Below are 12,208 nucleotides of genomic sequence, written 5' to 3'. Positions count from 1 at the left end.
TCCTCTACTCGCTGCGGAGTGGTTTCCTCCGACAGCCAGCGGCCGCCCTCCGACCAGCTCCTCGCCTTGCCAGTGATCAGAGACCAGCTCCTGCTACTTGCTAAAAACAGTGGAGCTACTTGCCAGGAACAGAAAATTAAAAGAGGAGGTCAGCCATCTGAGAGAGAGAGAAATAGCAAGATCAGATTAGCCATTATAAACAGCCGATTTAAGCTAGACGCAATAATGGCTAACCTAGGGACTGATCCTGCTCTACTCGAGGCAAGACATCCTTCACTTGGGGGCCCATCTGAGGTGCTTGGTGTGCTTCTGCTAGGACAGTGAACTGCAAGAGGGAATTCTTGCTTCTTAGGACCTTCTTAAAGGTCTTGTTCCGCTCAGACCTTTAAAAAGAAGTTTCTAGCACCTAGGTGCTGCAGGAACAATACACTAAAACTGCAATTAAGGGGTAAAATAGCCACAGTCATGCTTAGAACTAGGACGGTATAAGCGAGAAGAAAGGCTTTAATGAAAATAATTTTCATCAGTTTGATTGTTAACACCTACGAATGCTTCTGGCTCCACATCTCTCCGATCCCCACATCTCTCTTGGTTACGCAAGCACGCACAGAGTAAACAACATTCACTTCCATGTCTCCGCTTAGTGCTTCCTTTATTGGAACATTTGCAGGTATTATTTATAGGCATCAAAGGGGATGAGAGTTTGAGATTTATACGCTCTAATCAGCTGAAGGTGTTTCCAAATAAATTAATGAAAGAAGTCAGACATGGCATTCAGAAATCCAGCACTGGATGTAAACCACAATGACTTTGCACCCTCTCTGCCTTCCCCTCCCCTTCCTGCAACAGTCCCAGTGCTTGCCAGGGTATATGTACTTGCATCTAGTTTGATGTAAAACAAGAAAAAGGACGATGGAAATGTGTACTCAGTATGCCAAATTACAGTATTTGGGCATAAGAAGGAAAGCCAAAACTCGAGCTGGGACAAAATAATTTCCTATCAGTTAAAACTTTCCATTTGTACTGCGTTATCACTCAACCTTTCCAGGTTGTACTGCGTTATCACTCAAACCATACAGAAAGCAGATTTAATGGGGATGTTTTCCAGACCCTGTGTGGCAGCTCTGACTTTCAGGACAATTTCTTGGCCCTTTCTAGTGTCCTGCTTGCATCCCTCCCAATCTCCCCTTTCTGTGGGAGGTTCCTGAGCTGTCTTAGCACTCTCCTGATCCTCCCAGTGATTTCAATCTTTGTCGCCGTTTGACACCTCTGTTTCCCTCCTGCAGGAAGAGTGGGTCAGAGGGACAGTCTGTCTCAGCCTGCCTGGCTGCTCGGGCCAGATTTTAAGGATGACTGAACATGCCAGGCACGCAACTGCAGCATCCCTCTCCGGCCAGTTTTGCCTAACAGCTACACTCTTTGCTTCAAACATGTGAACGGAGAGCTTGAGCCCAGGCACGTTTCATTTCTCAGGTAAAGGTGGATAATTAGAGTATTATTATAGATAATTACAACCCAGCATTGAAATTCACTTTGAAATGAGTATTTAATTCATAAACATGTTGGCATCCTTAAACTGTCCTAGTTCAATGGTTATTTCCATGCTAAGGCCACCCAAAGGCCTGTAGTTTAGCATAGCTGCTGTGCTCGTTTTCAACGAGCTAAGCAGCTATCGCGGATAAACAGCCATTTCTGTCACCTCATGCAGGCAGAAGTGCAGCTATAGCTGTTGATGACCACTGCGCAGAAAACCTCTTTAGAGGGAGGAGAGGACACTAGATGACTCTTGGATCATCTCATCTCGATATGTACCATCGCTCCTATTGCTGAAGGAAGAGAAGGATGAAATCAGGGCGAGGAAACAGTACAGCTGGAGCTCACACAGAAGTTTCTCATGAACTTCTTTTGTGGACAGAAGTCTATCACATCAGTAAAAAGCAGGAAGAATGTCATTTAATGTGGCAGATGCTCAGAACAGGCTTATTTCACCTAAATAAGCCAACATTCAAAACAAAGGTAGCAGTGCTTCTAACTCAGTGTGGCTCTGCAAAGCTCCACTCACCAGGGTTTGTGAGGCTCTCTGGGCGTGCAAAGTAATAGCTTTGTACCTTGTTATCCAAAAATAGCAGTATAACATTATCTCCACAGACACTGTGTAAATATATATGTAAACACTACAGTGTGTATCTACACACAACTGCTAGGTACAGCATGGCAGAATCATGTTGTATTCAAAACCTGATGAAAAAGCCAAAAGAAAAGTCTCAGGAAATCCAAAATATCTGGAGAAAAGCCCTGCCTCCAAGATGGCAACATGTGGTTTCTGCAGCTGTAATAGAGAGACCTTTTGTTTTTAATTAAACATATGCAGTTTTCATGTTGTTCCTGTCTCATATCTAATACGTACCACAGGACAGATTCCCAAATGTAACGTTTCATGTATTTTCTCTAAGCAAATTACAGTTAAAATTAAAAAGCCATCCCCCCCGAATGAACACTGGAGGGAGTGTGGGATGTAGGAAAGCAGCAGGCTTTAATTGCTTGGTCTTAGGAGCAATATTTGAAAATCTGAAGTACAAAATCTTGTCTCTTTCCAACAGAGCTGGAGTATTTCAACAAACTTATCTGCATTCAGCCAAGGTAAATGGCAGGTCAGGAGGCAACGGAAAAACAAGTCTCCTTCCCAAGAAGCCAAAACAACTTCCTTCATGGTGTAGCGTGTGGCCGTGCAATGAGTATAAAAACTGGGAACTGAAACCAGGGTTTCTGCTAATGAACTTTAACTGGTTGCTAATTTTTTAAATTCCTGATAAGCAGCACTGCTGCCTAGACTATGGCTCATGGGACCATGGAGGAAACTGGTTGGGTGATGATATCATCTCATTAGCTACACTGCTTTCTGTTTTGCAGCATATTTTATTTTCTAGTTTGTTTGGGAGAGAAGTACTAGTCCAAGAAAACAGAGAGATCAATTTACAAAGCACTTTGGAGAAGTGCAAGTTGATTAGACTTTTCTGAGTAGGGCATATTTTCTTACCAAATTTTGAAATCTGTCCTAAAAAGAAACATATTTCAGGGTGTGCAGCTCCTCTGTTTCTGTTTTCATAAAATCCTTCATCTGGGCTTGACTTGCAATGTGGGTAGCACCTACTGGGGTAGAATTCCTCATGAGAAGGGAGAAGGAATGAAAACATCTCAAAATCATTCTAAAAACTCAGAGGTTTACTTCTGTGGCATTTTCTCATGAGTAGAAGGGAGGCAGGATGGCAGGCAGGCAGGAAAGCAGGCAGGCTGGGAAGAAGGAAGGTAGGCAGGCAGGAAGGCAGGCAAAAGAAGGCAGGCAGGAAGGCAGGCAGGCAGAAAAGGCAGGCAGACAGGAAAGAAGGCAGGCAGGCAGAAAAGGCAGGCAGACAGGAAAGAAGGCAGGCAGGCAGGCAGATAGGCAGGAAGGAGGGAAGGAAAAGCTTTTATTAACACGGTCTTTGCATAGTACTCCGATGGAACACTGGCTGTGATCAGAGCTATACTGAGTATCTAGTCCTTAGTCAACTTAATTGTTACACACGGAGACTAGACTGCATATAATAAGGAGAACACTATCTAACATCTGCTTTAAAAGTTATTTAACCAGAACAAATCATCTGGGAAAGTACAAATATTTCTAACTGGAAAAATATTTCTCTATAGCTGAGCTAGGCCTGACAGCAAACCTTAATGAATTATTAGTACCTTTATTGTTTTCTTTGGCCCCTGTGCACTATATTTGTAAAAAAAGTCAGTAAAAAAGAGAACAATTGTAAAAAGCAAATATTTTGTACAAAAATACAAAGTTTTAAAAGCTCTTAAAAGTATATTCCATATTATTGATAAGAGTTGGACTATATATATATATTTATATAAAATCTATATATTCGTGTATCTGTATAATTTTCCTACATTTGGGATTTTAGCAAATGAAACATACTGTTTACACAGTTGCTTTATGTTTTTCTATATGAGTGACCAACAGTCTTACTCAGACTGACAGAATGTCTTTTGTCAGAAGACACAAGTTGCTTATGTATGTGGTTACTGGTTGGGAAGAAAAATCTATAACAGAATTAGTCCAATGGTATTTCCTGATGCTGTGGGTTGAAAGGCCTCGAATAATTGCAGGATGCTGGAGAAGAGTTGCTGCTGAATTCCTTTATGCATTTAAACCAGTTTTCAGTGCTTCCTTTTGGGTTTTTTTTTTCAATTATTTTGGTAGGCAATGTTGCTCTCTCCGAGGATTTTCTTCTTCTTTAAGTAAATTTCCATAATATGTAGGTATCTGTAAAGTCATAGCCTATTACACTCCAAGTATTTGCCCTACAGTATGAGAGAAAAAAGAAAAACAAAGAGAAAACAAATCATGTAAAAACTCTGTGAGGATTAAATGCATTTCCAAAAAGAAAACTTACAGAGATAAAAGTATGTTAAAAATTTAAGTGGACTTATATTCAGATCCTGTAAGTCCTGGAGGATAAATATTTGTAAACCATGAAGTTTTCCTAAAATAACAAATATATGTAGGTAAACGAAGGCAAATTACATTTTTACTTACACACGGTCCTGCACTCTGGACACCCAGAGTTATACACACACAAAGCTTATTCAGCACTTTGTTTTGTTTTGTTTTAGGGGGGCATTTTTTGTGGGTGGGATGTAATTTTGGCTCTAGCTGACGTTTCCATCTGCCTTCACTGAAATTCAGCCTACATGTTTGCAACTGGAGCAGCCAGGCACCCTTGGCAAAACAATGTTTAAATAGGTTGTATGGAGGAGATAATGTTTTGGCCAGAGCCTCACCATGAACACAAAGACTACCTAGCTCTGTGATGATGGGGCTGGGCTCTAAGCAGCCATGTGAACAACCTGCCCTCTGCCAGTGCAGCAATGCCTGTATAACCAGAAAGAGGTGCCCCGTGGCAATCACCTGGGTGACAGCTTGGCCACATTGGCAGTTTATGAGTCCTTCGCTCCAACTGCAACAGATGAGTTGCTTATGGCCTGTAGACCCAGCCTCTGAGCCCTATGGGGCATCTCCTGGCAGCAGTGGGAATTCTAAGACCTCCTTAGCAGTCACCAAGTGCCTCCTGTTGCACAAACTCTCAAAACAGAGTCCTTTTGGTTTTCAAAGGCTGGTCCCTGAGCAATCCTAAGACCAGCTTTACCTGCTGCATGGCCATTGAGCCTATAAAAACAGCCTCCAGTGTGGCCAGGGTCTGGAGCACACATGCCAAATCACGCTTGAAATTTTAGGCACGTTTGAAGTCTACAGGAGATGGTCAAGATGCAGAGCATGCTATGCCTACAACCAGCTCAAAGGCTGCTCTTTTCTTGTGGTGAAAGAGCACAAGATTTATTGCAATAAATCCAGCATCTGCATCGTGCAGAGTATTAGAAAAGCCCATGTTGGGCTGGATCTACGTAGAAGTGCTCCAAGTATGATTCCCCCTCTTCCTTGACAAGGCACTGCCATAGCATCTAGCCTTATGCCTGGATCTTCTCCCCTCTAGCTGTGGAAAGTTTACTTGATTTTGGCCTGCTAGTGGTAGGGTGAAATAATCAAACCAAGTGCCTTGCTTACCTTTGTCCATGTCTTTTTCACAAATGAAATTGTTAATGTCTTCACAGTAGAAGTCATTCCAGAGCCCAGCATATATTAACCCAGCGCAATCTTCCCCTAGCCCGTGCCCGTGGCTCCAGTTATCAGGTTGCCCGGTTTTCCAGTTTCTTTCAACCAAAAAGCAAGAGATATGATTGCACAACGCAGCACACATGACAGTTTTTCACCGCAAGAAATTAATGAAAACATCATGAGGTCTGTTCTGAACGGGAAATACACATTGAAACAAACAATACATGACTCTTGCTGAAAATGGAAAACAGATGTATTACAGAGAAGGGAATCTATTTGGCCTCAGGCTGCCAAAACTCAGAGACCTAAAATTAGACTGATGAACTTTATTTTAGTTTCTGAATGTACATGCACATACAGTGGGAGTGCTCCTCCATGCTCCATGTGCGTTGCTCCAATCCTGCAAAGCCTGCCCACTGCGTTCCTGCCGGCAGATGGGACTGAGAAGAGCCGGCAGGCTCACGAGTGCTACCCAGGATGGCAGCACCCTGCCATCGCTCACTGCAAAGGCACTCAGCCCTCTGACCGCACCGAGGTGGGCCTCTGGGGAGGCACAGCAAAGATGTATCTGTTTTACGGACCCATATTTGGATGGGAAGCGAATTTTTGGACTTATAAGGAACGTACGAAGTATATATACATGTATCTTTTGAGATCGTTAGCTTTGATGGTGAAATTTAACGCAGCATGTAAAAAGCCTGCAGCAAGTGTTTCCTCATCCTGTTTTTGTTTAACAAGTGAGAAATGCTTCCAACCTCGGGACTTAAAAGCTCCATTTTCCTGAAGAAACAGGTTGTTGAAGGGAGCTTGTGATTGCTGGCTGATACGGTCCATGCTCAGCTAAAAACCACACCTGCCTGACACAGAGCGTCTGACCAGGCACCTGGGAGGACACACAGCCTTCCAGCAGTAATGAAATACTTTGAAAATCAGTAACTGACAGCTCTGAGGTTAGGACAGGGCACCTAAAACAACGGTGTAGTGGAAGCCTATTGAAAGCAGTGGCTGAAGTGGGAATCAGTCACAGTGCTGCCATAAAGAGAAAGAAAGATAAAAACGGGGAGGGAGAAAAAGGGAAAAATATTGCGGCTCATTTGAAATACATCTGACCTTTTCCATGTTTCTAATCAAAATGAACACCAGTGAGATCACAGCTAATCATTTCGTAACATCTGACTGACTGTAGCCTGTTTTTCTGGAGCACAGCATGCTCAGCTCTATAAGCTCTTTAGTCCACTCCTCACTATGAAAAATTTGGGTGGTTGCAATCTGTTCCACTTAGGACAAATTAGGTGTAGCCCTAGGATTCCTGGAGAGATGCCAATTCAGTTCTCAGCTGGCCAAAGCTTAGACACCCTCGTTTCATGCATTTTCCTTATGTTTAATACTTTCCACTTGGATTTGGGCTTTATCTAAAGGCTGGTCATTTTTTATCAGAACGAGCACTCTATTTATAACCAGTTGTAATGCAAATAAGGAAAATTCAAACCAAGACAGCAAAACTGTCTGTGCTTTCCATCTCAACTTTGTAATAAAAGTCAGGAGCAAATGTTTTGGCAAGAAACACTGCTCTATGTAGTTCTGTGATTCTTTCATTCAACATTCAGTTTTCTTCCTGGCAAGGAAGAAAAAGCAAGGCAAGGCAAAGCCTTGTGCATGGAGAAGGGAAAGAGAAAACACCAGTTCAACAGCACCCTCAGTAACGAATTATTTCATTGGCATCTACAACCCTCTGGATCCATTGGATAATTTCTAGATGCTGCTTTTACAAGTGTCAGCAAGAGTGGTAGCATCTGCAGAAAATAAACACCATTGTTTTTTATTTACGTACGTATAAACTGGTAAGGATCCATCCAGCCATCTCCATTCATTTTCCTTCTCTGAATCCGTTAGTCCAATCCAGAAGCTGCCTTTCCCCAAAATCTGCCTTTTTATCCATTGCTGCAGAAGAAAGATCTTAGTCCATAACAAACACAACCATCTTTGGAGCTAATAAGCTACTCCAGTTTCGTGAGCATCTTTGTTATCAAAATAGGAAGGGCCAGAGAAATTTTTCTAAGCTGAAGGTATGTTTCAGGAGTTGGCCTTGTGACCCCTTGCCCACACTAGAATCCATCACAGTGTTGCATGTGAGGTAGAGAGCTAGACATGAAAATTAGGTTGACATAAAGTCACAGGCAACGTCTTATAGATACAAACTGAAAAAAACCCAAAGAGTAAGCAGTTGTATCTTGATGTCCCCACTGCTATGGAGCCACCAAATAATTATGTTGAACAGCAGTAAAAGTATAGCTAGATTTATAGTTAGATTAAAAATATTTTTGGGTCAGAGTAGTCTTAGGATGCATGTATTAAATCAGACAATTTAAAATTAAATTATATTCACCGCTGAAAAAAAAACATTTTGGATAATACGCAAGGCATAATGGACTCCATCTTTAAAAGTTCAAAACTCCTACAATTCTCACCAGCCTTTCTGGCTGCTCTGTGCCCACCGCCTTCAGGGTCAGCACCAGCTCTGCTCATGCTGCCCTTTGCACATGGAGGAGCTGCTGAGCAGGCAGAGGGTGGACAAAATGCTAACTGGAGTCAACCACTGTGTCTGTTTCACTAGATGAATTCACGATGCTCTCAGCTTCCCACTTGCCTTGTGGCTTCCACATATTAAATAACTTCAAACTCTCTCCTTGAAAAACAGAACGAGAAGGTAATTACCTGCTCCTCTTTGTTGTTTATGATAACCAAGCGTGATGCCTTCTCTTCACAGAATAACTTTGCCTCTTCAAAAATTTCTCTTTCAATTGAAAAGTAGTAGCACTTTTCTGTATAGTTCTTCCAATGAGGAGAACAACCTGTGATGTGAATTTTTTGTGTTAAGCCAGTTACTGATATCTCAACGGGTCAGTGGTAACTTTCTGCATAAGGCCAATAATAAGTGGAGGATCCCATACTCATCTACAGCATGCTGCCACCTAAAGTACTTACATACAGTTTGGGAATGTACTTATTAGGATCCTGACTTTGTGAAATCAAGGCCAAACTGTGTGGTCAAGGGGATTATTTATTACTCATACTACTGCTGCCTTTTCTTTAGCCATAAACATTAACTTAAATCAGTTTCAGGTCATCAGAAGGAAGATGAACAGGTATGGCTTCACTTAACAGGGCTTTTTGCGATAAATCCCAGAGATTTAGTCTAACATAGCAGAGGTTATTTGAGCCCGCAACGAAGCGGGCTGGTGGTAAGCACCCTCCGCTACATATATTTGTATCTGAGTAAAAGATGCACGCGGTGTGTTGACAGCTTACCATTAGCCTCGGGCACTGATGTAGGTTCACTTTGTAGTGCCATTGGCATCCCTGGACCTGGTGGCCCTGGTGGGCCAGGTGGGCCCTTTGGACCAGGCAGCCCAGGGACTCCAGGTAGCCCAGGTAGTCCTCGAGGTCCTGGTACACCTGGTTCTCCCACAGTTCCTTGCAGGCCTTGAAATCCTGGTGGGCCTTGTGGCCCAGGTGGACCATCTTTGCCTTGTGGACCTGGTGGCCCCGGGTCCCCACTTGGTCCAGGCAGACCCGTCTTGCCAGGAGAACCTCTCTGACCTTTGGAGCCAGGCGATCCTCTTGAACCTTTCCCTCCTTTTTCTCCTGGTGGCCCAGTTGGCCCAGGTGGGCCCTTTTCACCTGCAGGTCCTGGTGGTCCGGGCTCTCCTTTCTCTCCTTTTTGTCCTTTTAGGCCAGCAGGGCCAAGAGGACCTTGAGGGCCTCTGTCACCTTTAGGTCCCCTTGGACCAGGAGGGCCTGAAACAACGTAAGCATGCAAAGTGGGGATATGGACAGAAAACAAAACAAAAAGTCCACGTGGGGTCTTTGATGTATCTCAGACCAGCAACGCTGGATATTCAGCACTGTGAAAACCGGGCTAACAGCTACTTCGAGCAGTGCTTGTAAAAGTACATCTGCTTCTCAGGCACTATATACCATTGCTCTTTCCTCAGCCTCCATGAAATACAGGATACAGAAGAAAATAATCTGATGCACCTTGTCCTGTGAACGGGACAGTGACACCATGCCCCAGGTGACCAGCCGAGGTGCCAGTCCCTGCAAGACACACTCCGTGCTGTTGATGCACGTGGTCCTGTGTGTTGATGCTCCCGTTCCCTCACTCTGCTACGCTCCCTTTTCCTTGTAGCCCCGTCTCTCCGCTCTTAAACTACAAGACTCTTTCTCCTGCAATGACCCTGTTTGCTGCTCTGTCAATAGTGTGTTGTCAAAAAGAGACAAAACGATGGGTAGCGAGCAATAGGCCAACTGTGGGAAACACCAGAAGTACTAGTTGCTCGCTGGCTGGCTATAACAGGAAAGAGAACAATACCCACCATAGGAAATGGCAATATTGTGATAGCAATAAACAACAAAATAATTTTGGATTTGGATCATGGATAAGCAAATGCCTTGCCAGTAACCCCCCTTCCCCACCCCAGCCAATCTACATCATTTAAACTCCTCCAGAGATAAATTCCTAAACTGGAGTCATTTAGGCCTGGTTGAAATGAGAAGGGCTACAGTTACTGACATGCAATCTTGGCTCTAATTCAGCCTTAGTTTATTTGGAGCAATGGATTTATATTTGTGACTAGAGTTTTAGGCCTGACTGGTTCACATCAGGTTGGAAATATGAGTGTTCTTTTCATTTGGGATAATACTTGGCTGGGAGAAACCTCCTAAACTTGATGCTATTTATTCCTGGAGAAAATAAAATATCTCAGGATTAAAAACTAAGCAAAGTAGGATGCTTTCTGGCATACTAACAACTGGCTTAAAGTGAAATAGCAACTTGTTTTTCCGTAAGGGTGGACCTTTCTGGGAATAGTCCAACATATATTTTTTAGCCATTTCCTCCTTAGCAGGGATTGGTTTCTTGAGGTTCCACACCTTCACTAGCTTATTTTAGAAACTAAATCAAAAGCAGATCCAGTCAGTCAGGCAGGCAGAATAAAATTTTGCTAAGTCAGAACCTTCTTTCGTAATATCCCCATTCTAGGTATATAGAGAAGGCATAGGAAAATTAGTAAGGAAAATTCAAGCTACATTTACATTTCCAAAGTTTAGGATTAGATAATGGAAAACTCTGTACCAGCATGCATTAAATTCCACAGAACTAAAGAAGTAATGCAAGCAGGAATTCAGCATAGACCATTATGGGCATCATTAGAGAAGCTGCATACCTTGTAGGATAGTGAAGTTCTTGATGAGCTGGCCGTGTTTGGAATCTACCAGCTTCATTTCTTCCATGATTACCGACAAATTGGCAACTTCAACATCTAACCTTGACCTCATCAAATCCTGTTGCATCTTGAGAGATGCAGAGTCTAAGCGAATATTGGCTAGTGTGCTGTTCATAAAAATCAGCTCATCTGAATGTTTACTTAAGGTGTCTGTACAAGTTGTCCTGACCTCATTGAGATTACTAGTCAGTGTCCGTAGATGATGAGCAGTGTAGCTGATGTTGCTAATGATATTGACTATATCGGTTTCAAAGACCTGGAACCTTTCTTCTAGCTGGCTGAATTTGGCAGAAGTTCTGTTTTCATATTCTTTATGCTGTTCCTGGAGATCCTTTAGATTTTGTTCATTGGCTTGGGCAATTGTGGTGATATTCTCCATTTGCCCACTGAAGGAGCTGAGCTGATTGTTCATGTCTTCAAGTGTATCGTTGTTAGCTTTTGCCAATGCTGAGTTGTTGGCGGCCAAAGTCTGTAAATTTTGTACTTTCTCCTTAAGCCAGTCAGTGTCCTTCCGGGCTTGAAGGACAACCTGCTGCAGATTTTGAAAGTCATTCTTGATTCTTAGAATAGCCAAGCTTGTATCTTCCATTGACTTCTGCAGGACACTGATAAGATTTCTTTGCTGTATTTGTGTCAGGTTTAAGTTGTTCAGGTTCATGATGACCACATTATGAGAATGCACTTGGTTTTGCAAGTTTGTTTGAATACTACTTGTGTCTTGTTGAAGATTGCTGATATAGCCAGTATATGCCTGAAGAGTCTTATTGACACTGATGATCATGAAAGAGTTACTATCTAAGGCACTTCTCATTTGGCTCTGTCTATCATCTAATACATTTCCAGACTCTTGCAGCTTCTCCAGTGCATCTTTGTTTCTGGTAGTTTTCTCTGCGATGTCATGAAGCTGCTGACGAAGAGCCAGAATGTCAGATCTGAAGCTAGACATTTCAGTGTTAGTATTCATGGCTTTTTGTCCAGCTTGGTCATCTGTTGTACAGGAAAAAAATTGAAAGGCTTTAGGATGAGTTTTTTAAAACACAGTATAAAAAAGCACGGTCTATTTTAAGTACAGTCAGGTTGTCAAAATATTCTGTCAATAGAACTTCTATGCTAGCTATTCCAGAAAAGAGAAACCACTAAGGAAAGTTCTGCCACTAAACAGAGAAAAAATCAAAGAGAGGAAGACCTTGTGTCTTGCTGAGGAGGACAAAATGGTGATTCTGTGGTCATATACGGGAAAAACTACCATTAGAAACTGATG

General features: G+C 42.7%; 1 protein-coding gene across 1 annotated transcript in view; it reads right to left on the bottom strand.

Moving 5' to 3' along the window:
• Positions 1-1,071: 1,071 nt before the first annotated feature.
• The window catches only part of COLEC12 (collectin subfamily member 12), a 101,933-nt gene continuing 90,796 nt past the window's right edge, over positions 1,072-12,208 (bottom strand). The window contains exons 5-10 of the mRNA XM_075494452.1: positions 10,888-11,934; positions 8,972-9,460; positions 8,378-8,514; positions 7,494-7,603; positions 5,612-5,757; positions 1,072-4,350 (exon numbers count right to left, since the gene is read on the bottom strand). Coding sequence (XP_075350567.1) covers positions 4,331-4,350; positions 5,612-5,757; positions 7,494-7,603; positions 8,378-8,514; positions 8,972-9,460; positions 10,888-11,934 — 1,949 coding nt within the window. The 3' untranslated portion in view covers positions 1,072-4,330. The remainder of the gene's footprint in view (positions 4,351-5,611; positions 5,758-7,493; positions 7,604-8,377; positions 8,515-8,971; positions 9,461-10,887; positions 11,935-12,208) is intronic.

The sequence above is a fragment of the Mycteria americana genome, chromosome 2, assembly GCF_035582795.1.
Source record: "Mycteria americana isolate JAX WOST 10 ecotype Jacksonville Zoo and Gardens chromosome 2, USCA_MyAme_1.0, whole genome shotgun sequence".
In the NCBI taxonomy this organism is placed as follows: Eukaryota; Metazoa; Chordata; class Aves; order Ciconiiformes; family Ciconiidae; genus Mycteria; species Mycteria americana.
The sequence above is the reverse complement of the archived record's forward strand: the minus strand, read 5'-3'. Positions and strand labels throughout refer to the sequence as shown.